At 53.1% G+C, this 22,389-nt stretch overlaps 1 protein-coding gene across 1 annotated transcript in view; it reads right to left on the reverse strand.

Annotated features, from left to right (window-relative positions):
• Positions 1 to 678: 678 nt before the first annotated feature.
• IGDCC3 (immunoglobulin superfamily DCC subclass member 3) overlaps positions 679 to 22,389 on the reverse strand; it is a gene marked incomplete at its 5' end in the record, with an annotated part of 42,785 nt that continues 21,074 nt past the window's right edge. The window contains 12 exons of the mRNA XM_040492181.1: positions 679 to 2,648; positions 2,915 to 3,113; positions 3,255 to 3,393; positions 3,887 to 3,991; positions 4,145 to 4,336; positions 4,584 to 4,748; positions 4,935 to 5,182; positions 5,473 to 5,638; positions 6,789 to 6,947; positions 8,497 to 8,634; positions 9,073 to 9,203; positions 9,567 to 9,711. Of these exons, the coding sequence (XP_040348115.1) occupies positions 2,424 to 2,648; positions 2,915 to 3,113; positions 3,255 to 3,393; positions 3,887 to 3,991; positions 4,145 to 4,336; positions 4,584 to 4,748; positions 4,935 to 5,182; positions 5,473 to 5,638; positions 6,789 to 6,947; positions 8,497 to 8,634; positions 9,073 to 9,203; positions 9,567 to 9,711 (2,012 nt within the window). The remainder of the gene's footprint in view (positions 2,649 to 2,914; positions 3,114 to 3,254; positions 3,394 to 3,886; positions 3,992 to 4,144; positions 4,337 to 4,583; positions 4,749 to 4,934; positions 5,183 to 5,472; positions 5,639 to 6,788; positions 6,948 to 8,496; positions 8,635 to 9,072; positions 9,204 to 9,566; positions 9,712 to 22,389) is intronic.

The raw sequence follows: 22,389 nt of genomic DNA on the forward strand, positions 1-22,389 counted from the left end.
ATTTTTGTCCGTACAACCACCTTTAAGCCAAATCTCTCTTGGCCTACCCCAAGCTTTGGCAGCTCTGGACACCTGGCTTCAGGAGCCTGGACTGAGGAGCGGACAGGGAGTAATGGAGAGGGCTGGCCACAAGTTCTGGTTGTGTGACCTGGAAAGAATCAGCCAGATGCCATTCTTCAACTTTGGAGTGGAGACGAAAATGGTCCTTTCTGGTAGACAGTGCATGAAAAGTACCTGGTTCAGTACTGGTGAGCTGTCACTAGGGCCAAGGGGCTAGTCTCAGACTCCTCACTGCCAGCTGAGGAGGTACAGAGCAGTGGTCAGAATACAGACTATGGAATCACGTGGCCTGGTCTGGATACAAACTCTGATCCTGCCGTAACTGGCTATGTGAGATTTTAGACATTTCCTTCATCTGTCTTATCCTTTCTCCATTTCATCATCTGTAAAATGAGGGGACAATAACTAGACTACCGCTCGGGAAGGTCCTGAGGACCCAGGGAAGCTTCCTACGTGTGGAGAGAGCCCAGCGTGCATGGTGCCTGTAAGTGGTACACAGGGGGCTGTTGTTATCCTGGGCTTTGACTTGGGAGAGTCGGCCTGGCCCACCGCTGGCTGCCCTAATCCCTGTACTCCCACCCTCCCCAGGACCTGACACAGCCACCACCAAACTCGAGGTTCACTTTGGCAACAGGACTTTTATTCAGTCAGAATGAGTAGAGTGTGACAAAAGTCAGGTCAAGTCAGGCCAGCGGGCTTCCCATCCCACTCCTACCCCAGACCGCTCTTCCCATGGGAGGGGGGTTCCAGGATGAAGGGGGGTACAGAGAGGCCAATGCAGGGACAGAGTGGGAGTTTTGAGGGGCCGTCGGCACAGGCCCAGCATTCAGGAGAAGGGGCAGGCTGCCCTTTCCCGAGTCCACGTGGACATGACTCCAGTCTCCTAGGAAAACACCACAAATTCTACCTTCTTCAGCTAGTTAACTAAACTTTAGGGTTGGGGGTCAGGGACTTCATGGTCTAATCTCATACTTAAGGAATACACTTATCTTTTTTTTTCCTTTAAAAAAAAGTTTTACTTCTATTTAAAAAAATGAATTAACCAAAAATAGGTATTTGTTTCCTTGTTTTTTTTTTTTCTCCTACTTTAAGTATATTGAAAAATAACACAACAGAAAGGAAAAACAAGAAGTCACAAGAACATAAATCTTTAAACACACCTTGTATAAAAATATCTTCCAGCCACATCTGCTGACAGTGGTCGTTCCACTGTCCGGGGGTTGGGTCAAACAGGCCGTGTCCCATGGGATAGAGTGCTGGGCATCTGTGCCAGGGAAATCTCCCTGTCCGACACGCACACACACCTGTCACACGCCCAGTCCACTCCAGGGGCTCCGTGTCTCTGGGCAGAATAGGAGGCAGGCCGCAGGGTGATACCCCCCCCCCCCACTCAGGCCAAGAGAGGGTTGTGGGGATCCAAGTCGAGGATCAGTTGGCTTGAGGGGGTAGGAACGGGAGTGGACAGACGGACAAGGAGAAGCAACGGCAGCATGCTGGGAGGTGGCTGGTTTGGAGCAATTTATACTTTAAGGAACAAATTTTCCTCTCATTTTTGGCTTTTTTTTTTTTTTTTTTTCACATTTTCTTTGACCAATTCCATTTTTATTTCTGTAGTTCCTGAGAGGCCTGCCCTTGGTGACTTAGCCTCTGGCCTCCTCTCTGGGGGAGCAATAGAAGGGCTGCGGGCAGGAGGAGGGTCCAGTGATAACAACCAGGCCCGGAGAGCCAGCGAGCCTTGAGGTAGATGTTTTCTTTCACACCTGGAAATGGGGAAGTGCTTTTTTTTTTTTCTTTTTTTTTTTTTTTTTAAACTCTTGACAACAATATGGGAAGGGAGAGGGGGGTGCCCCTACAGGGGCTTGAGGTAGGAGTGCATTTGGGGCTCTGTTTGGGGATGGGGGCTGAGGCCACGGCCCAACTCCCCCAAGAACATTCATTCCGGCTGAGGTAGGTGCTGAGAGCCAAACAGCAAAAATCCATCCTGAGAAAACAAGGTCAGTGGAGGGTGACAGTGTCAGGGGCCCAGCCACAGCAGGGGCGTATTTTTGGAGTCTAATTCACCTTCCCCTCTCTTTTCTCTCTTTTTTTTTTTTTTAAAGGAAAACATTAGTTCAGTTCCAAGTCATGTGGGTACCAGGCAGAGGTGAGGGGGGACATTAGTCCAAGGGAGGGGCTCCTGAAGGAACCCCTCCAGGTTCGAGGGAGGGAGGTCCCTGCTGAGGCTACTTTAGGTCTTGACAACCTGAGGGGCAGTCAGGACAGAAATGTTGGGAAGCCCCCATCCAAGTCCCACATGACAGGAGAAGTCTTGCCTTTGACCTGAGAATGGGGGGTTGCCCCCTCCGAAGCCTGCCAGACACTGGCTACTGGCCTGAGTGAGCTGGCTGGGCAGCTGGTGCTGTGGAGGCCCGAGTAGCCTGTCCTTCACTGAGGAACCCGGGGCCTCTGTCCTGGGGTGGCAGGGCAGCTGCGGGGCCTGCGAAGGGGGCCTTGGCTTCTGATGTCATTTCCTCCAGAAGGCTGAATCCCTCAAGTGGCAGCATGGAGAACTGGGTCTCCTCACACAGGGCAGGGTCCCCAGGATCCTGCTGAGGAAAGGGCCAGTCACACTGGCGTCAGCATGAGGGCCAGAGCCCATGAGTCCCCAGCCAGTGGGTCAGGCTCTGGACCCAATCCCACTTGGGACTTAGGGTCTCTAGACCACTCTGCCTGATTCAGATGCTCAGACAGAAGCACCAGCCCTGGGTTTTGTGCCTGGAGCTTGGTGAAGGCTGATGACCGAGGTGAAGGGAGGGCAGGATTGGGAAGCTGTCAGAGCCTGAAGCAGAGGCTTGCTCGAGGTGGGGGCACTCACCACGGGTCTGGGGTCCGGCTGCCCCGCTGCCCCAGCTGGGGGGAACAGCTGTTCCAGTTCTTTCATGTCCACGCGCTTCTTGTCTCGGCCCCGCTCTCCCCGTCCTGCCCCATTCAGTGCCAGGATGCTAGGATCCCTTGGGCTCCGGGGGCCCTGAGGAGGGGAGAGCTGGTTTTCTACATCCTTACACAAGAGGACCCTAAGGGGGTGAGCCAAGAGTTAGGGGGAGGGCTGTGGGGGGGAGGATGGGGCAAAAACAGAAGGATGGACACAGTGAGCCCCCAACTCTGCTTTCCAGTATAGCAGCACCTTCTCCCTGCCCCTCCTGCCCAGGACCCACCTGCCCCTTTGACCGAACAGGAGGAAGAGGACACAGAAGATGATGCAGGTGACCCCGATGTGGATGCCAATGACGATGCCTGTAGTGGACGTTTGGTTGGTGGGTTCCTCCTTCCGGCAGTCACATGGTGGGCTCAGGGCTAGGGGCAGGTGATGGTTGGGAGTTGTGGCTCTCTTGGCCTGAAGTACCTGGGACACGTAGCCTCTGGGGCTCCTCCTCCCTCAGCCATAGCTACCTCCGTGTCTACATAGTCTTTGCCTATAGGACCCCAGCCTACTTTTTCGGTTCTCTTTACTAGTTACTGAGTACTAACTTTGTGCCAGATACTGGGAATAACACTTTACAAGGACCATTTCATCCTCACCACAGCTTTATAAAATAGGTATTATTATCTCTGTTTTATAGAGAACAAAACTGGGGCTCAGAGAGGTTAAGTAACTTGCCTAAGGTCACACAGTTAGAGTATCACTCCATTGAACTTCAAACTCCAATCCAAGCCTATGTTCTCAAGGGCCACATGCACTGTTACACTCTCCTACCTTCCCTGTATCCCTGTCCCCCTCCTCACTCAACACCTGGCCTCCCTTCCTGAGCACCAGTCTTTAGCCCCACAACCCCTCCCCAAGGCCTACCTGTCCTCTCAGATGCTCCTCTCAAAGATACGAAGCGGACTGTGGCATTTCCCTCCCCATGCTGGTTGTAGGCCAGCAGCTTCACCTCGTACACTGTGGTGGGGTCTGAGGGAAAGGCAGTGCTGTGCTGAGTGACCTCAGCCCCCACAGGCAGCTCTGTCGCAGCAGGGAAACACACGGAACCCCTGCGCCCCACTTCCTGGCACCAGGCACCGCACCCCTGCCCAGCTCCCCACGCGTGGTCTGTGTCTGCCTCACCGAGTTGGCTGAGGTTGTAGGAGGAGGCTGTTGCAGGCAGCAGGATGGGGCCGGTGAAGGAGGCCCTGCTTGCTGGGCGGTAAAACAGCTTGAAGCCTCCCTCATGCTGGGCCAGCCGGGGCCAGGGCTCCCACAGCAGCTGCAGGGAGGAGCCGCCCAGGACCCGCACGGACAACGGGGGTGGGGCAGGTGCTGCAGGCAGAGACCAAGATGTGAGGGGGGTTGCCACCTTCCACCCATACCCTCACGAGCCTGGCAGCTCTCTGGCCTCTGCCCCCCAGGCCTCCACTTGCTCAAAGATACCTTTACATGAGTTGGTAAAGGACGCCCCTTTCTCCAAGTAGACCCAGCCCCCACTCAGCCTCAGGGCCAGGCGCCCAGTGTAGTGCACAACCTGAACAAGCGTGTGTGGTGTTTTGCTCTAATACCTGGACCTCACCTTCACCCAGGGTGCTGGCCAGCACGGGGGCAGAGGCTGAGCTGGCCCCCCTTGGGGTATAGGCCTTGATGTAGAAGCTGTAGGCAGTGGAGGGTTCAAGGTCGCTCACCAGGTGCTGAAAGGTGTTCTTGCTGACTGCCTCCTGGTACTCCAGCTCCGGAGGGTCTGGGGAGGTGAAGGGTAGGGAGGGGCAATGTAAGGGGCATGAGGCAGTCTTACCAGCACTGGTGAAATGAGGGCATCCAGTGTGCAGGGCGTACAGTGGAGGGAAGGTGTTTGGTCAGGACATGCAGTATTGAAAGGGATGAAAAACAGTGAATAAAAAGAAGGGGCTGCAGAGCCCTCACCCACCAGCAGCCTTCCTGATGTGCAGGACATAGCCGATAATCTCCTTGGTGTTGACCAGGGGCTCATTCCAGGACACACGGACCTCAGTGGGTGACAGAGAGACTGCCTGCACATTGAGGGGGGGGCCAGGCAGCCCCTCAGCCCATAACACAGTCAGCCTGGCGCTGGCCTGTGAGGAGCCAGCACTGTTCTCAGCCACACACTGGTAGATGGCCTCATCCTCAGGGCCGATTCCAGAAATTGTCAGGGTGCTGCAGGGGGAGGGAGAGCCTCAGATCCCCTCTCCCTGGCAGAGTACCCCTAAAAGTTGGCCAGATTACCCCACTGGAGAGGTGGAGGAACTGAGCCTCTCCGGAAGACAAATGACTTGTCTTGAGATCTTGCCACAAGCCAGTGGCAGACCAGGACTCAAACCCAAGTCTCCAGATTTAATTTAGTGCTCTTTCCTGGCACAAGGGGCACAGCCTGCTCTGGCCATTCATCCAGGCCCCCCTTCCCACATCCTCCCCCATTCTCACCCCGGCACACACCACACACATACCTGTTGTTATTCTTGAGCCTGACGTGGCCTCCTGGCCCCAGCACCTGTCCATTCTTCAACCATGTGACATGAGGGGGCGGCTCACCCTGGGCTTGGCAGGTGAACATGGCTGTGGTCCCAGCTGGCCTGGAGATGGACTGGGGGTGCTGGACAAACTCAGCTGGGGCTGGGGACACAGAGGAGCACAAGGAGCCATGAGGGGTAGGTGTAGGGAGACAAGACAGCTGTGAGTGAAGGGATGGGGTGCCGATGGGGACAGGGTAGCCTCAGGAAACACGGGTCTACCTCCTTGGGGAGAATCTTCCAGATGGGGCCCACCCTTCACCCTGGCCCAGGCTCCAGGAGATGATGGCAGGCCCCACCTCACTAGCCCCAGAGAGGCAGACCCAGGAGAGGACTCCATTTTAATGACTATTTAAAAGACTGACATTTGTATCCGAAAGCAATCAAGCTGAGCTCCCTGTTCAGGAAATTGTTAAATAAATAAATGTGCTAATAGGTTTGGCTGCACCTCCAAGGCGGTAATGACGGGGAGATGGATGAGCCCTCCGAACTAGCTCCCCTCACCCCTACATTCAATTCCGCCCTCCTCCAATCCCAGTTCTCCAGCTTCCATTAACACCCGAGAAATGAAATGCTCCATCACTTTCATTTGGACAGATTAACGGCACATGGAATGCTAAACAAACAGGCATTTAAGGTCCTAATTCCTCTAGCTCCCACCCCTTCCCCAGCTCTCTGGGAGGGAGCCACAGCCGAAAACCCCTGAGAATGGGATCTCAGCCCAGTTCATGGGGACAGTTGAGCCCCAGGACAGGAGAATGGACAGAAGGACCTGATCAGCTTCAGAGGCTAACACCTGCCCCCTCCCCACACACCCTGCGCATGGAGACCAGCTGTGTGTGTGCATGTGGCTGGGTGTGAGTGTGAGAATGACAAACACCTGAGAGTGTGCAAGCAGGTGTGAGCTTGCAGGTGCCACATGTGTGTGAATGAAAACAGCACGTGGGAGGGGGGACACGTGTGAAGAACATGGGGTTGGGGGAATCAGTGGAGATTATAAAATGGAGGTGGGGGGGTGGAAGGATGGCAAGGACAGCCAGTGGGACCCACAGGGGGTCGCTAACCAAGAATGCCTTCCCCATTCTTGTGAATGCAAGGTGGGAGCTGCCTTTTGGCCTGGCCTGGAGGCCTGGGGAGGGGCAGGGGCCACGGTTAAGGTTAGTACAGGGCCCCGAGCGTGTGCCAGGGATGTTGATGAAGGGAGGAAGGAATGGGGCAGGAGGAGGGTGCTGTGGGGCAAGCGATGTCCGTACCTTGCACCACCAGCCGGCCTTGTGCTGTTCTCCTCACCCGGGTGCCTGGCCTGTTGGCTGCACAGACATAGACGCCGGAGTGCTGGACGGTCACATCTGAGATGATAAGATTGCCAGTGCCCAGCACCTGGATGCCCTCCACCCCAATGGGGCGGCCATCTGAGAAGGGGAAGCAGGAGTGAGGAAGGGTCAGGGAGGTAAGTGTGGAAGAGGGGGAAAGTGAGGAATGGTCCAGATTGTTGGACATTCCACCAGTCTTCCAGGGAACCTCCATCTTTTTACTTTTTAATGTTTTTTATTTGGGGGGAGGAGGAGAGAGAGAGCAGGGGAGGGGCAGAGAGAGGAGGAGACAGAGGATCCGAAGTGGGTTCTGTGCTGACAGCAGAGTCTGAATGTGGGGCTCGAACTCATGAACCAGAGCCTAAGTCAGATGCTTAACCAAATGAGCCATCAAGGTGCCCCCAAGGAACCTCAATCTTTGACCTCTGCACCTTCTCTCCCAAGCATCACAGTATTGTGGAAAAAGGAGCAGCACTGAAAACTCTTGCCTAGCAGCAGAGACCTGGGCCCTAATTCTAGCATTTTTACTGATTCACTGGTGACCCTTAAGTCCCTTCTCAGGAAAGTAGGGGGTTTGGATTAGGTGGGTGGTTTCCCAGCCTGGTTTATCCCTCCTGAAAAAAATTCCATGCTCAAATTTTCATTCTACTCATGGACTGTCACATTGCCCTTTAATATAAAGCCTCTGAAAAGTCCCACAGCAAAGAGACCTGGTTAAATCTGTTTCCTGAACTTGTGAGATGTTAGACCACCAAGCCATTATTTCCTCCCTGCAGATCATGCTTTGGGAAATGTTGGGCCAGATGGTCCTTGCAGTGCCTATGGGCTCCTCCTAATGGTGAGGCCACTCTTTCCAGCCTCTCCCAGGGACTGGGCCCTCCCCCCCCCCTCGCCCTCACCCCAGGATCAGATTAGCACAGTCAGAATGCAAGGAGACAGCTCCCCATTCAGTCCCTGAAGTGGTGAAATCTACTCCATTATCCTGCCTGCTGCCCCCTCCTTCCCCAATCACTCAGCTGCTACAATGTGGCACAGTCTCCTTGTGAATGCGACCCCACCCCATCCCCTCCAGACTCTCCTTCCCCTAGTGACCTTTCCACTGAGACAATGTAGGCCCATCTGCACCCTTTCATTTCTCTCCTTCAGCTGCCTAGGGATTTAGGCTGGGGATTTAGGGGGCCAGGCTAGAGACTGGGGGGCCCAGAGACAGGGTGTGACAACTGGCTGAGACTTGGAGGGGTTTGGAGTTGCACCACTGGGGAATACAGCTGGGATATAGAAGGCAGGGACACACAGGAGGGAAAAGAACCTGGGGAAAGAACGCTGCTGAGGGGTTCTGGAGAGCCTGATGCCCCTGAGAGAGGAGCCTGGAGGCGGGAACAGCGCAGGACTGCTGGGGACTGGATGAGGTAACCCAGGGAGCTAAGCCATCCTCGCAGGGGGAGGGAGAATGTGGTGGGCAGGCCACCCTCCCCAGTCCTGCCAAGAAGAGGGAAACTTAGCCCCTCCGTAAGGCCCCAGAGAGCACAGACCCCCATGGAGAACAAACAGGATTCAAAGTCCCCCCCCCCCACAGCTGGGTGATGAGACCGCCCTCCCAGAGAGTGGGATAGGGTGGGAGAGGCTGGGGCTATAGGATGAGGCTCACCCAGGCGGCTCCAGGACACAATGGGGCGCGGGTTGCCCGTGGCGACACACTCCAGCACCGCAGTCTGGTGCACTGTCAGGGTGAGGTTCTCAGGCCCCACGAGTATCATTGGCTCCTTGTAGGCCCCGGAGCCTGAGCCTGGGAGGAAGATGCCATGTTTCTTCACTTCAGCTGTGACCCTTCCCACCTCATCCCACCCACAACCCAGGACATGGGGAATGGGCAACAAGATCCAGCCCAGAAACCAGGTCCTGTGGGCAGACAGAAGATGCCAGGGGCCCCAGGGCATGGCACACATCCACCCCTCCTCACCCAGCCTTGCCAGGGCCTCTGGCAATGGGAGAGCCCCTGGGTTAAGCAGAGGATGGGCTTCCCCTGGTAGAGCTGAGCCAGAGAGCAGGCCTCATTCCTTCTGAACCTTCACCACAAGGAACACAGAGCTTTGTGCTTAGCAGGTGCTCTACATACACCTGGCTGATAAGTCTCCAGGGGTCAGTTGAAGCGGGACTGACTGGAGAGTGAGGAGAAGTCAGGAGGCAGTTAGGGGCAGAACTAGGCAGAGCAAAAGAGCCTCACCTGACACGGTGAGCCTGGCCCCGTGGCTGACTCGGACATTGGCAATGTTCGAGGCTACGCAATGGAAGACACCACTGTCCTCAGCCCGAAGTCCTGTGATCTGCAGGACCCCCTTGGGCAGCAATGTGTACCTGTTGGAGCAAAGGGCACAGTCAACCACCAGCACAACCACCGTCACCATCGTCGGCCACATGGACACTGACATCACGGCCCAGTCTGCAGGTGCTGTCCCGAGATCAACACTGTCATCACCATCGTCATCACACACACAAGCTGGGACTCTGGCAGGTGGATGCACCACAATTCTAGCCCTGACGACAGTCACACACAGTCTGTAAAAATAAATCCACCGAGCATCAAATCTGGGCCCTGCCAGCCACGTGGATACTTAATCTCCACACAGCACCAGCCCAGAGGCTGCATGAGGTCCCTCAGAGCCCAGACACTGGGCCTGCCTCCCCGTCTTCCCTCCAGCTTTCCCTCGTGTGGCTCACCTCTCATTGTCCGTGTCAATGGGGACTCTGTTCTTCTCCCACGTGATTAGGGGTTTGGGCAGCCCGTGGATTTGGCACTGGAAGCGGGCCACACCGCCCTCCTCTCCCACGGTGGCCTGAGGATGCACGTGGAAGTCGGACATGGCTGGGGAAACACAGGGATGTGTGTATGGAAGAGGCATATGGCCAAGGTGCGAGGGGAAAGAGTGTTGGTGTGTGGGTCATAGTCCTATTTCCTGGAGCCCTGGAACTCACTGCCGAGGGTCATGGAGTTTTCCTGGAGCTGGTAGACGCAGGGCAACAGCGTGGGGGACACCTCATCACTTACCCTGCCTCCTACCCTGGGAAGCATCTCCCTGTACAGGGCGGCATAGGGCTGCAACACTCTGAGAGGTCTGGACAAATTCTTGGATGCCAGACCTCAAACAAGGCGATCTCGGGCTGACGATCCACAAAGGCCAGAGAAAGCCCTGTTCCCGAGTCCCACTCCCCACTTTTTCAGCTGCTTCCAGATTTATTTTTATAAACACCCTCTAAGGTATCCAACGCTGGAGGATTATGCTGCATGGTTTACGGACCAGGAACCTGAGGCTAGAGAGGGGAAACAGTCCAGTGTCACCCAGCAGAGACACCAGTCATTAAACCCTGGTTTTATGACCACGCCCAGCAGCCTCTTTTGCCTTTCCTCATCATCCCTGTCTCCAGTTCTTCTGCAGTCTCTCGATGCACCCCGAGAGAGTGGTATATCCATCCAAGGTGACAAGCTTCACAGAAGACTGTCAGACCTACAATCTACATTTCAATGTGTCATAAATATTCAGGGACACCCCCTCCCCACCTTTTGGGGATCTGAACTGCTTGAACTCTGGTCTGCAGAGCCCAGGGCAGAGGGGCTGTGGTGCACCCCACACCCCATTTCAGGCTAGTTAAGTGTGTCTACCCACCCTCACTCCCACCCAGCCCCAACCCCACGCTGTAAACCCAGGGAAGGCACCCCTCCCACGTGGGTTCCCAGCTTCAGGACCAGGGCTGCGATTTCATTAAAATCCACTTTGCTTCAAGTGCGGGAAGGCGGCTCACCATCTGTCCAGGCAGGCAGCCCCTCCCCTCCGGCACTCCATCAACTGGGACAGTCATCCCCTCCCAGAAGGAGCCCTCCCCCCACAGCAGGTTGGGCGCTGGAGCTTGTCCTGGCTCCTGCCCCTGGTTCCCTGGTGTGCGTGGGCACACCCCATCTCGGGCCCCCTCAATCCACCGGCTTGTTCAGGACTCCAGGGCAGCCCCAGAAGGCTGAGCCTTTGTACCCTTCTTCCCAGAGTCTCTGGGGGCTGACTCTTTTGTGGCACGGTCTCCATCTCATTTGCATGTGGTTCATTAAATATAAACATGCATAAAAATCCCCCGCCCTGCCTCCTCCTCTTTCAGGGCCTCCTGGGAGTGCAGCTGATGGGTGTGAGCAGCTCCTTGCACATGTGTGCAGAGCTGTCTTCTCTGGGAGGATGTGGCTGTGTCCATGGATGTGGGCTGAGTGTCTATGGCTGGATTTGAATGGGAATTTGTATCTCTCAGCTCCTGTGGCTAGTGTGTGATTCTGGTACTGTGCAGATAATCTCATGTATTCCCACGAAGGTAGAAGTCTTATAAAGGAGGCCCGCAGAGCAGGAGGTGGGGGCAAGTATCCCAGCTGGTGTCCCCATCAGGCTTGGTGAGAGGATCCCCAGAGGGTCAGCCTGCCCTCTCTCAGGCCAAAGGCTATGTTTGGCCAAGGACCTGCAGGTCAGCCCAGGTGCATGTAGGAGGGGGCCGAGTCACTGCTGGATCCCCTCTGCTGCCTGCAGACCTCAACCTCCAGGAGGGCAGGGCTGGATGCAGGCCTAGGGAGTGGAGGGGGCACCTATGCTCCTGGATTTGCTGTCTGTGCGCCCTGGGCTCTGCCCATTCAGGAGCTGGGGCGCTACCTTCCCCCTCCTCACTCCAGCTGGAGAAGAGCTTGCAGCCCCCCAGGGACCTGGGGCGGGGACTAATGGCTCTGCTGACTACAGATGCCTCCTCATTAAGGAGTCCAATCCTTTTGTGTTTCTAGCCCCCAGCCTGGGCTCCCCAGGGGAGCCTCGACTGAGGGGCTGGCCTGAGAGTACAAGGGGAAGGACTGCTGCTTCTCGGGGCGCTAGACATGGAGCAAGTCTGGCCTCTACCATCTTGCCCCCTCCTCCTCCCCTCAAAACTATACAAGGACAACAGCATGGGTTGAATGTGTACTAGAGAGGAATGCTCAAGTAGGAAGCAGTCAGAGGTAAGAAGCCAGCCCAATACTCTTCTTCACACGGTGGCCAACAGGACTCCTAAGGGTCCCCCGGGGCCCCTTGGATGCAGCTGCACCCCCTCTGCCCAGGGCTCCACGTTTCCCTTCCACCAGAGCAGCACCTTGCTGTACCTGTCAGCTTTGCTTCATTGCAATTCTGCCAAACATTTCATTTGAAGGCTAGCTTTGCCTTTAAAAGTGCTTGAAAAACACTCATCTAGAAGCTAACCCCTTCATTTTATGAAGGGGGCACTGAGGCCTAGGCCCTCTGCCGGGGTCCCTTAGATCTCCAGCAACTTTTTCACTCTCCAAGGGCACATAAGCCCAGAATGGACTGCAGGACAGACCAGCCTCTTCTCACTGGTTGGGAGATGGTACCGTATTCCAAGTTGGGGGGGATGGGTGGGTAGGGAGCTTCAGAGATGGTTCCTCAGTCCCATCCCTTGGAGCCCAGCTGGCTGCACAGGTGTGGTCTGGGGGAGTAGGGTGTGATAGAAGGGGGTGGTCCTTTTTACCTGAGGCTCTTTTTTTTTTTTTTTTACATTTATTTATTGGGGGGGGGGGGGGGGGGGGGGGGCAGAGAGAGAAGAGAAAAACCCCAAGCAGACTCAGAGCCTGACCAGAGGCTCGAACTCACAAACCATGAGATCATGACCTGAGCTAAAAGCCAGAGTCAACCACTTAACCGACGGAAACACCTAGGCACCCCTTCCTGAGGTTCCTTCTTGCCTCCCCTTCCTCACTCCTACCCAGCCCTTTGGTCTGGTCAGCCCTATGGATTCCTTAGACGTCCAAGAGGGTTGCCTTGAGACCCTGGGTAGACAGTGTCCGAGCACCAGTCTGCTCATCCGTCAAGGGGAACAGGTACTTCTCAGGGCCCTTCCAGCTCTGACTCCCGCTGCCTTCATAAAGAGGCCCTTGTTCACATGCACAATCTTCCATTCACTCCTAGTTCACAGGCAACATGTTTTTTAAGAAGTGAGAGAAAGTTTCTAGGGGCCACTTAGGCCTCCTCTAGTCTCTCAGGGTGAGACAGGTTTGGCTCACAAGTTTGTTTTTGTCCTGGCTTATGCCAGCAGGCCACGGAGCCAGAGGGAAGATGTCCTTCATCATGTCTCTCTGGGCAACCATAGGCATATGGGCTTGAGGACTGGACCTCGGAGCATACTGAGCCCTGAACAAGTCCTCCTGGGGCCACTGGGTGATTAGTAATGGAATACACAGGCTACTGTTGTAGCTGGAGACACTGCGTGTGGTGGGTGTCGGCAGTATTGTGCCTGTGGCTAGTGTACGTGAAAGTGGTGCTGTAACTTGTGGCTGTTGATGCTTTTGGTTACAGAGGGATAGTTTTGGGTCCCTCACTGCCAGCTGGTAATGGGAGGGAGTACAGGGCAGTGGTTGGAGGGCCCTTTCAGTGTGAGGGCTGGAGAGAGTGACAGGGAAGACAAAGGCCTGTTTGGGGGACTTTGTGGAAAAAGCACCTTTGTCCCCAAGCAGTCTGGGAGGGACTCTCCCAGTTCCTCCCTGCCCCCATCATGGGTACAGCCAGACAATGGGGAAAGATGGGCAGAGAGAGCCCAGCAATCCACCCGGGCTGAAAGGGAGCAGGAACAGGCAGGAAATGGCTCCTGGACACCCCCTATAAATTACCCAAGAGGGGAGTGGGTCTCCTGAGAGCCAGATCTAGAGCAGCTCAGGGAGGGGAGGGAGGACTTTCCTCCTGGTCCAGGACCTCTGGCAAGGTCAGGCCTGGATCTGATTAGACAGGCTCCAGGGGGATGCTGCAGGGCAGGGAAGGGTCGAGGCAAAGTGCTGGGAAGGAAGCTGGCAGCAACCCCGGAGCCCAGCCTCCCACTCTTTGACTATAGCCACACTCCTATCCCATGTGTGATGACAAACAGATCAGTGGCACTTTAGGATGGAGAGTTCAAAACACAGTGTTTGCAGAAGTCGGTGGCACAGGGAGTCTAAAGGCACCAACTGCCACCACTCACACAGCCATTCAAGAGCAACAACCACGAACCACAGATTCCTCCAAAGGCCACCACAGCAATCCCCTCCTTGTATCCATTCCTGCTAGGATCAGGAACGCCCCAGATGCTTAGCCCTTCCTCAGGCAGCTCAGGTGATTGTAACGTTTTTCCTTACACTCCAGACCTGCCTGAATCCCCTCTGCTTCTACCCACTGCCTCCAACTGTCCCCTCCAGACTCACATTTTCCAATATAGGAGCCAGGTTTTAAGCACTGGAAATGTGGCCAGTCCAAACTGAGATGGGATGGAAGTTTAAAAAATACACATAGGTTTTCAAAGATTTAGTAGAAAATAAAAAGACACTAAGCATTAGACAAATGCAAATCAAAACCCTAATGAGATACTACCTCACACCCATTAGGATGGCTACTGTCAAAGCAAAAACAGAAACAAAACCAAAAACAAACGACAGAAGATAACAAGTGTTGGCAAGCGTGTGGAGAAATCGGAACCCTTGCGTACTGTTGGTGGGAAGGTAAACTGGCATAGCCGTTACGGAAAATGGTATGGCGGTTCTTCAAAAAAGAAATAGGATTATCATATAACCCAGCAATTCTACTTCTGGGTATATACCCAAAAGAATGAAAAGCAGGGTCTTAAAGAGATATTTGTATACCTGCATCTGCCACAGCATTATTCAGAATAGGTAAAAGGTGGAAGCAGCCAAGTGTGCATCAGTGGAGAGTGGATAAACACATACACACAAGGGAACATCACTCAGCCTTAAAAAGCAAGGACATTCTGACACAGGCTACTACACGGATAAACTTTGAGAACATTATGCTAAGTGAAATAAGCCCGACACAAAAAGACAAGCACCGTATGATTCCACTTACATGAGGTACTTGGAGTGGTCAAACTCAGACAGAAAGTTGAGCGGTGGTTGCACAGGGCTGGGGTAAGAGGGACATGGGCAGTTATATGATGGAAATAGAGTTTCACTTTTGGAAGGTGAATTCTGGAGGGGGATGGTAGGGATGGTTTGTACGATAATATGAAGGAACTTCATGCCGCTGAACTGTACGCTTAGAAACATAGTGAAGACAATAACTTTTATGTGTATTTTACCACAATTTAAAACTTACAGGGGCCCGTGGGTGGCTCAGTCGGTTGAGCATCCGACTTTAGCTCAGATCATGATTCCGCAGTTTTTGAGTTTAAGCCCCGCATCAGGTTCGCTACTGTCGGCACAGCGCCCGCTTCAAATCCTCTATCCCCCCTTGCTGCCCCTCCCCCACTTGTGCTCTCTCAAAAATAAAATATTAAAAACAAACAAAAAAACTTGGACAAATAATTGTAATCGATAGGCATAAATAATTTAAAATATTTATTACACGTGCAAATAATATTTTGCATTTTAAAGACTTGGCTCAACCTGTTTCCAATTCTGTCTCCCTCTCTCTCTGCCCCTCCCCCGTTCATGCTGTCTCTCTCTGTCCCAAAAAAATAAACGTTGAAAAAAAAAATTAAAAAAAAAATAAAGACTTGGCTCAAAAAATGCAAAAGCCTTACTAATAATTAAAAAATCATGATTACATTAGGGCACCTGGCTGGCTCAGTCAGTGGAGCATGCAGTCAAGGTCATGAGTTCAAGCCTCACATTGAGCATAGAGATTAAAGTAAATAAATATTTAAAAATAAAAATAATGATTGTATGTTGGAATATTTTAGATATACTAAGTAAAATAAAATTTATTATTAAAATTAACTTCACCTGGTTTAAAAAAAAATTTTTTTAATGTTTATTTAGATTTGAGAGAGAGACAGAGTGTGAGTGGGGGAGGGGCAGAGAGAGAGGGAGACACAGATCCGAAGCAAGCTTCAGGGTCTGAGGTGTTAGCACAGAGCTCGGCACAGGGCTCGAACTCATGAACCACCAGATCATGACCCGAGTTGAAGTCGGACACTCAACTGACTGAGCCACCCAGGGCGCCCTGTCACCTGGTTTTTGTTTGTTTTTGGTAAATGTGACTGACCCCTAGAAAATTTAAAATTACCTATGTGGCTCACATTATATTTCCACTGGAAAGAGCTGCTCTAGAAGATAAAAAATTTTGTTGTTCTTCACACAACAGCCCTTCAAATACTTGAGGTCTGAGTTGTTCCGACAGAAACATCTGAGGTAAACACCGTCAACTCTTTCAGTTATTTGTGATGTGAAATGATGTTCAGATGCCTTGAGCCTGGAGACCCTCCTTTAGCCAAGCTCTAGGTAGGCAAGTCTCCCTTACAGTGGGGTGTCTAGAAATGGCCAGAGCCCCCTGGGGATGGTCTGAGGACTTAGAGCAGATTTCAGCCATCAGCTGTAGTGAGTACCCCTGTGCTGTCCAGTATGGTAGCCACTAACCACATTTAAATTAAATTTAAACAAAATTCAAAAATTGAGTTCCTCTGATTCACTCACTACCTCTCAAGTGCCCAAGAGTAGGCTACTGGCTACATTATGGGTCAGCACCAATAGACCATTTCCATCATCACAGAAAATTCTATTGGACACTGCTGGTCTAAGTCCAAGAGAAGGCCTCAGATGCCCAGCTGCCTTCTCTCTTGCCGCCCCAGCTGAGAGAGGCCCCCTTCCTCATACCTCACTAGCCTAGCATTGCCCCTGCTGGCTTCCTCACCACAAGGGCCATATTTGATCATACCTTGGTCTATCACACTGCATGGCAGAGAAAGCCTCACACAGCAAGATTTTAGCTCCCAGTGAGAAAATAGTTGCTAAGAGCTTTTTGAGGTAGTGGGACAGTTAATGGTATGGGCTCTGGAGTCATACAGTACCAGGTTCAAAACTCAACACCACCACTCTTAGCTGTGTGACCTTGGGCAAGTTACTTAATCTCTCTGAACCTCTGTTGTCACTTATAAAATAGGGACGAATAACTCATGTCGCTAGTGCTGCTGCACTAGGGGATTCAACGTGAAATATTTGTAAAGTGCTTAACACATAGTTAAATCCTTGCTAGCTATTGCTAAGGGAAATTAGTAGAATCTTGAGTTAAAGGGAACTGAGAGGGAAGAGTGTAGTGGGAATGGGGGGGAGAGGTAGAAACAGTCTTCCCCAAGAGGGTAGCCATCTTCCCTCAGAGGATTAGTGGTAGGACCTCAAAGCCTCCAGAGAAGTGAATAAAGACAGAATTTGTAAGGTCTGTGTGGTGAGGGGGCATCAGTGCCAGGGGAGGGGGGCAGCCAGATACAAACCAAGCCCAACTTCTTCTCACTTCTGCCTGGGGGCTCCACAGAGGCCCCAATAGTGAGCTGTCAGCTGGAAGAAGCCATCGGGTAATTGAGGCCTTGATTTCTCTAGTAAAATGTTTATGAAGCCCATAAACTCATGCCTTTATTGGCCAGGCTCATTCCAGGGGATGGATGTGGCTCTCTGAGGTGTAGTTAAAGCACCTGCTGAACTCAGGCACCCGAGGGCTACTCTGGCCTCCACCCAGACCCACCAGGCAGAGTGACCCCTGGAGGGCAGGGAGACCAGCCAAGTCCCACCTCAAACACTCTTTAAACTTCTCAAAGCTTATAAATGTCCTATCTCTAAATGTGTATGGGAAGGAAAGAGGAATCCCCAAGTGCTGGGGATTTGCCATAATCCCCAGTGGGGTCTTGGACTTGTCTTCAGGGTTATCTGGCCCAGGCTCACCTTCCTCAGCACTCTGTCCCTGTCTCCTCACTATCTCAGTCCCCACGTTGCCCCCGACTTTTGCTCCGTTAGGGAAGAAGCCCCACATGGATTGGCCATTGTCACTTGGGGTAGGAGAAAGTATGAACTTAGGAGACCTGTATTTACTTCCCTAGGCCTCCAAAGGGGAGTCTGAGAGTCGAATTAAGATTGTGAATCCAAAGAGTATGTTTTGGGGGAGCTTTGTGGGGTTGGGTGTTGGATGGGTGTGGGTGGATGGTGTCTGCTTACAAACAGCCCCAGAGGACCGCAAGGTCTCAGAGGCCCTGCTCAAGCTTCACTGGGGGTGATTGATTCCTCTGGGCCTTTGCCTGGTGACCCTGCTCTGAGAAGCCTCTGGATCCTTTTGTCTGCCTCCTCAAGCCCCTTACCCCCTGCCTCAGCTCTGAACCCCAGCCCCTCCCACCCCAACACCAGCTCACCACTCCCCCCAGCCCCAATTCTAACACAAAAGGCAACTTTGTCTTTCAAGTCAGTAGCCGTAAATCCACATTTCTCCCCTCCCCCCTGGCAGCCACCTCTGACAAATGGGGGGGCCTGGATGGGGAGAGGTAGGGAGCAGTGGGAGGCCAGGCTCAGCTTGGGAAAGTCCCTGCATCCAGCTGTTGGCCCGCTGTAGGGCTGGAGAGTATCGAACCTTTACGGCCTGATCTTTGATTCCAATGGACTGTAAGGCCCAAGGCACAGCTGCAGGGGAGGCAATCTGGGGCTCTCTGCACCTCTGGGCTGGGCTTTTATGACCCAAGAAGAATAAAACCTCTCAAAGCCCTACTCCTAATTGTTCTGCCCATAATTCGGGGGCTCCAGTTCTTCCTCCAGATCAAGCCATAGGCTCCTCCTCTCTGCATCCTCCAGCCTTCAGTGGAGGGTATGATGTGTGCCTGGGGGGGTATGTGCTGCGGGGCAGGTAGTGTCTGCCTTATGCAGCTTGGTGGACATGCCACTGGGTGGGTGTGCCCACTGCTTTCATTGGTGGCCCCAGACACATTCAGGGAAGGGGAAGGAGGGGGAAGTATCACTTACCCCATGTGACCACCCTACCCTACCCCACTGCTAGGTTTTCAGAAGCAGCCCATATTCAAATATTTTGCCCTGTTTTCATCCCATGTGTCAGGCAATATTGCATCAGAGGATGTGTCCTGGTTTTTGGTTTGGGAAATAGTCATTTGTCATGTTTACACAGCAGACCCACTGAGTGGACTCTAAGCATGCATTCGACAGATCCTTATTGACTTCTAATGTGTCAGGTTGTTCTGGTACCCTATGAGCAAATGCCTTCCATCCCACAGGCCCTGTCCTTAGATATCCCCACCCAGGCTCCTAAGAAATATCAAAAGGGTGAGAGCACAGAGCCAGGATCTCAGGTACTATCACAGCACCACTCTGAAAAACAGACCTACAGAAGCTTCTGATGGTCAGAGGTTACATGTCATACTTGCTAGCATAACCCCGAGAAGTGGGGATTGCTACCCGTTCTGGGGCTCAGAGAAGTTAATTGACACAGCCACTTAGTGATGTTAAAGCAGACATTTGAACTCAGAGCGGCCTAACTCCACACCCAGTGCTCTTTCTCTGCATCAGAACTGGGGTGGGATGGGCACACGTATTCAAATGCTGCTCAAACAGGACTGATGATCCCTGCAGACACGCTTACAGAAAAACACAGAGACACACAGCATCCTAGACCCTTATGAGCACCATGCCTACACGCATTCAGAGACACCAGGGTCCAGCAGGCTCCATGCTAATGGTACTCCCCCAGGGCTTGGGGGCAGGTTTCACAGAATATAACTAATGCAGATAAGCACCTTGATAAGGTGGGGTTATCACCCCACTAATGGTCATGGAGCCCACACATGCTTCCTAAGTTCTGTGAACACAGGTGCTTGTCCCAGGGTAGCTCTTCCCTGAGCGTTTCCAAATCAGCAATCTAGGACACAGAACTGTAGGGCCTTGAGAGGGTTGGGCCTTAGAAGATAGAGGAGTAATTTATTTTCCTGATTTGGGGCAGGAGGGCAAGGCACTGTGAAATACTAGTGGCTTTTGTGGGGTGAGGGGCAAGGGGAGGAAGTGCTAAAGGGAAGGGAAGTTGTGAGACAGACTCAGACCTGTCATAACTGGATGTATGATCTTGATAAAACCAAAGCCCCTCTCTGGACCTCTGTTTCCTCTTCTGTAAAATTAGGAAGTTGAGTTGGACAAGTGATAAAGGCTTATCCAGCTTCAGCCTTTGAGGCACATTTGCTTCCAAGCGCTAGCCAGGGGTACAGAGTCAGGGGCTAGGAGCCAACTGGGGAATCGCTCTCTGGCTTACATTTGAGAATATCCAGGCCCAGCAGAGCCCCTCTCCACAGACTGCACGTCTCTGCCCGTGTCAGGGTCACCAATCTTCCTTATGTAAACCTGCCCAGGCCCACAACATCCTTAACTTCCCGTCGTTCTGGTCAAGACACCGGATCTCTCTCACCTCCCGGAAGGGCGTCTGGTTAGGCGGCCCAGGCTGGAGCTATTAAGTAAATTGCTTTCACATGACCATGAGGACAACTCAACAAAAACAGATACTTCCCCTAAATTTCCAGAGCCATATATTAGGTTTTGTAGGGACTAATACTGCAGGGGTCAGGTAGTGGACAGGTGACCCGAGATCATGCTTGGCTCTGTCACAGACTCCCTATGTGACCTTTCGATTCCAACCTTGGTTTTCTCATCTGTGAAATGTGAGTGGCGCAGGATAGACAAGATAATCTCTAAGGTCCACACCAACATTAACATTCTAGGATAACACTGGGTAAAGTGGTATCCTCTGCATCCAGGGGAGGCCCTTCTCCTATTCTCAAACCTTGATCTGATGCTGCTTTTATGTTTCATGACTCTGCAGAATCCCTGGTGGCTCAAAACCAAACCACAGGAGATTAAGGCCTGTAGGCCCTCCACCCCAACAATACTCCAAAATAAGCCTCATCTGTTTGGGGAAGAGGGAGGCCTACACTCCCTAGGAGGATCATAGAGTTTCTTGGTTGCTATGGGGCTCCCAATTCTTGGAAATAGACTTATGTGGGGAACCCCACTACCACCCTCCAGTTGTCAGAGGTTTTCCAAAGCCCTGGGAACCATCTTCCAGAGAGGGTTTCCAAAGCTTTCCCATACATTCAAAGGCCTCACCACACCCACCCCTAACCTCTTCCTCTCCCTCTCTTACTAACGGCGCAACATGCACCAGCTGCCCAAGCTACAAGCAAACCCAGAGGTTACTGACCCATCCTTCTCCCTCTCTCCCACAACAAACTGGTCACCAAACCCAGGTGTATGATCTCTTTTGCATACCACTTGGCTTAGGCTCTGAGCACTCTCCGTTGTTTCCGTGATAGCCTCCCCGCTCCCTCCTCTTCTTCCCTCATACCGAAGCCATAATTGTCTTCCTAAACATCCAATATGATCATCCAACACCTTTGGTGGTTCTCCATTGCCTTGAATCAAAGCACTCTCCTTGAGATGGCATTCAAGGTCTTCACTATTAGGTCCTGTTTGCTCTTTCTAGCCCCAAATGCCAGCTCATTCTGCCTTCATGCGGTTTGTACTCTGACCATGTCAGACAAGGTTGCCTTCCCTGGATATATGATAGATGCTCACACTGCTATTTCTTTGCATTCTGCTGTCCCCTCTGCCTGGACCTTTTTGATCCTGTCTCTTACCAGCACCCCCATTCTCCACATCCCCCAAAGGAGGCAGAATTAATTGTGCCTCTCTCCTTGTCCTTATTGGACTGTATTAGAATCCATTGTTCACACATCAATCTACTTACTAGCCTAGGAGTCCCTTACTAAGAATGGCCTGCTGTACCTTTCTACCTCGAGCACCTAGAACAAATACTAGGTAAATAATAATTCCTCATAAACTATTTCCTGAATGTTGACTTTAAGGGGCATATGGTTTGCGGGGGGGGGGGGGTCCTTCCCCATCATCTTCTCTTCCACCCAAGTCCCTTACCCCACTACAATCCAGTGTCTGCTCTTGGGCAAGTTACTCCTCTACCTGAGTCTCAATTTCTCCGATGAAAACGAGTCAGTTAGACTGGCCACCGTTCTGGCACTGGGCCGTGTATCAGAATAACTTAGGAGGCTGGGTAACAATGCAGATTTCTGTACACCACCTCCAGAGAGATTCAGATCCTTTGGTCTGGCGTGATGCTCAGGAATCTGTATCTCCATTAAAGCTCACCAGGGTGTCTCAAATGCACAGTCAGGATTGGGAACCCCTGGTCTGGCAGGTTCTTGAGAATCTGATCTTTCCTAAGGCTCCAGCATCCCACACAAGGGCAGATTCTCAGCCCAGCCTGGCCCCCAAGCCCCCACCCCACCCCCCCTCAAGCCTTGTTCGAGGCCGGCTGGTCCAGGACGTGTGACTCCGATGCCACGAGGAGAGGCGCAGAATGGGCAGCGGGCGGATGGACGAACGTGCGAGAGCCCGGCTCCCGCGGGGGCCCCCAGCTCAGTCCCCGGGATGGCGGGCGGGGTCAGCGCCCCGAGCCTGAGGCCCTGAGAGCAGCTCTCTCCCGGCGGCAGGAGTAAGTGGGACCATCTGCTCCTCTCCTCGGAGGTCAGAGCTTTGTGTCAAGCTCCCATCCCCCTCGCTCCTCCCCCCTCCTCCCCGCCCCGTGCCCTCTGACTCCCGGGACTGGAAAGAAAGAAGCCCTCTAGGTCCTGATGAAAGTGGCAGTGTGATGGGGAGCGACAGCGGCGGCCGAGCTCGGGGCGCGGGCAGGCCCCCGGCCGGCGGGCGAGGGCCGGGTCGGGAGGAGCGCGGGGT

This window comes from Herpailurus yagouaroundi, unplaced genomic scaffold (assembly GCF_014898765.1).
Source record: "Herpailurus yagouaroundi ecotype Mexico unplaced genomic scaffold, PumYag 184, whole genome shotgun sequence".
Classification (NCBI taxonomy): domain Eukaryota; kingdom Metazoa; phylum Chordata; class Mammalia; order Carnivora; family Felidae; genus Herpailurus; species Herpailurus yagouaroundi.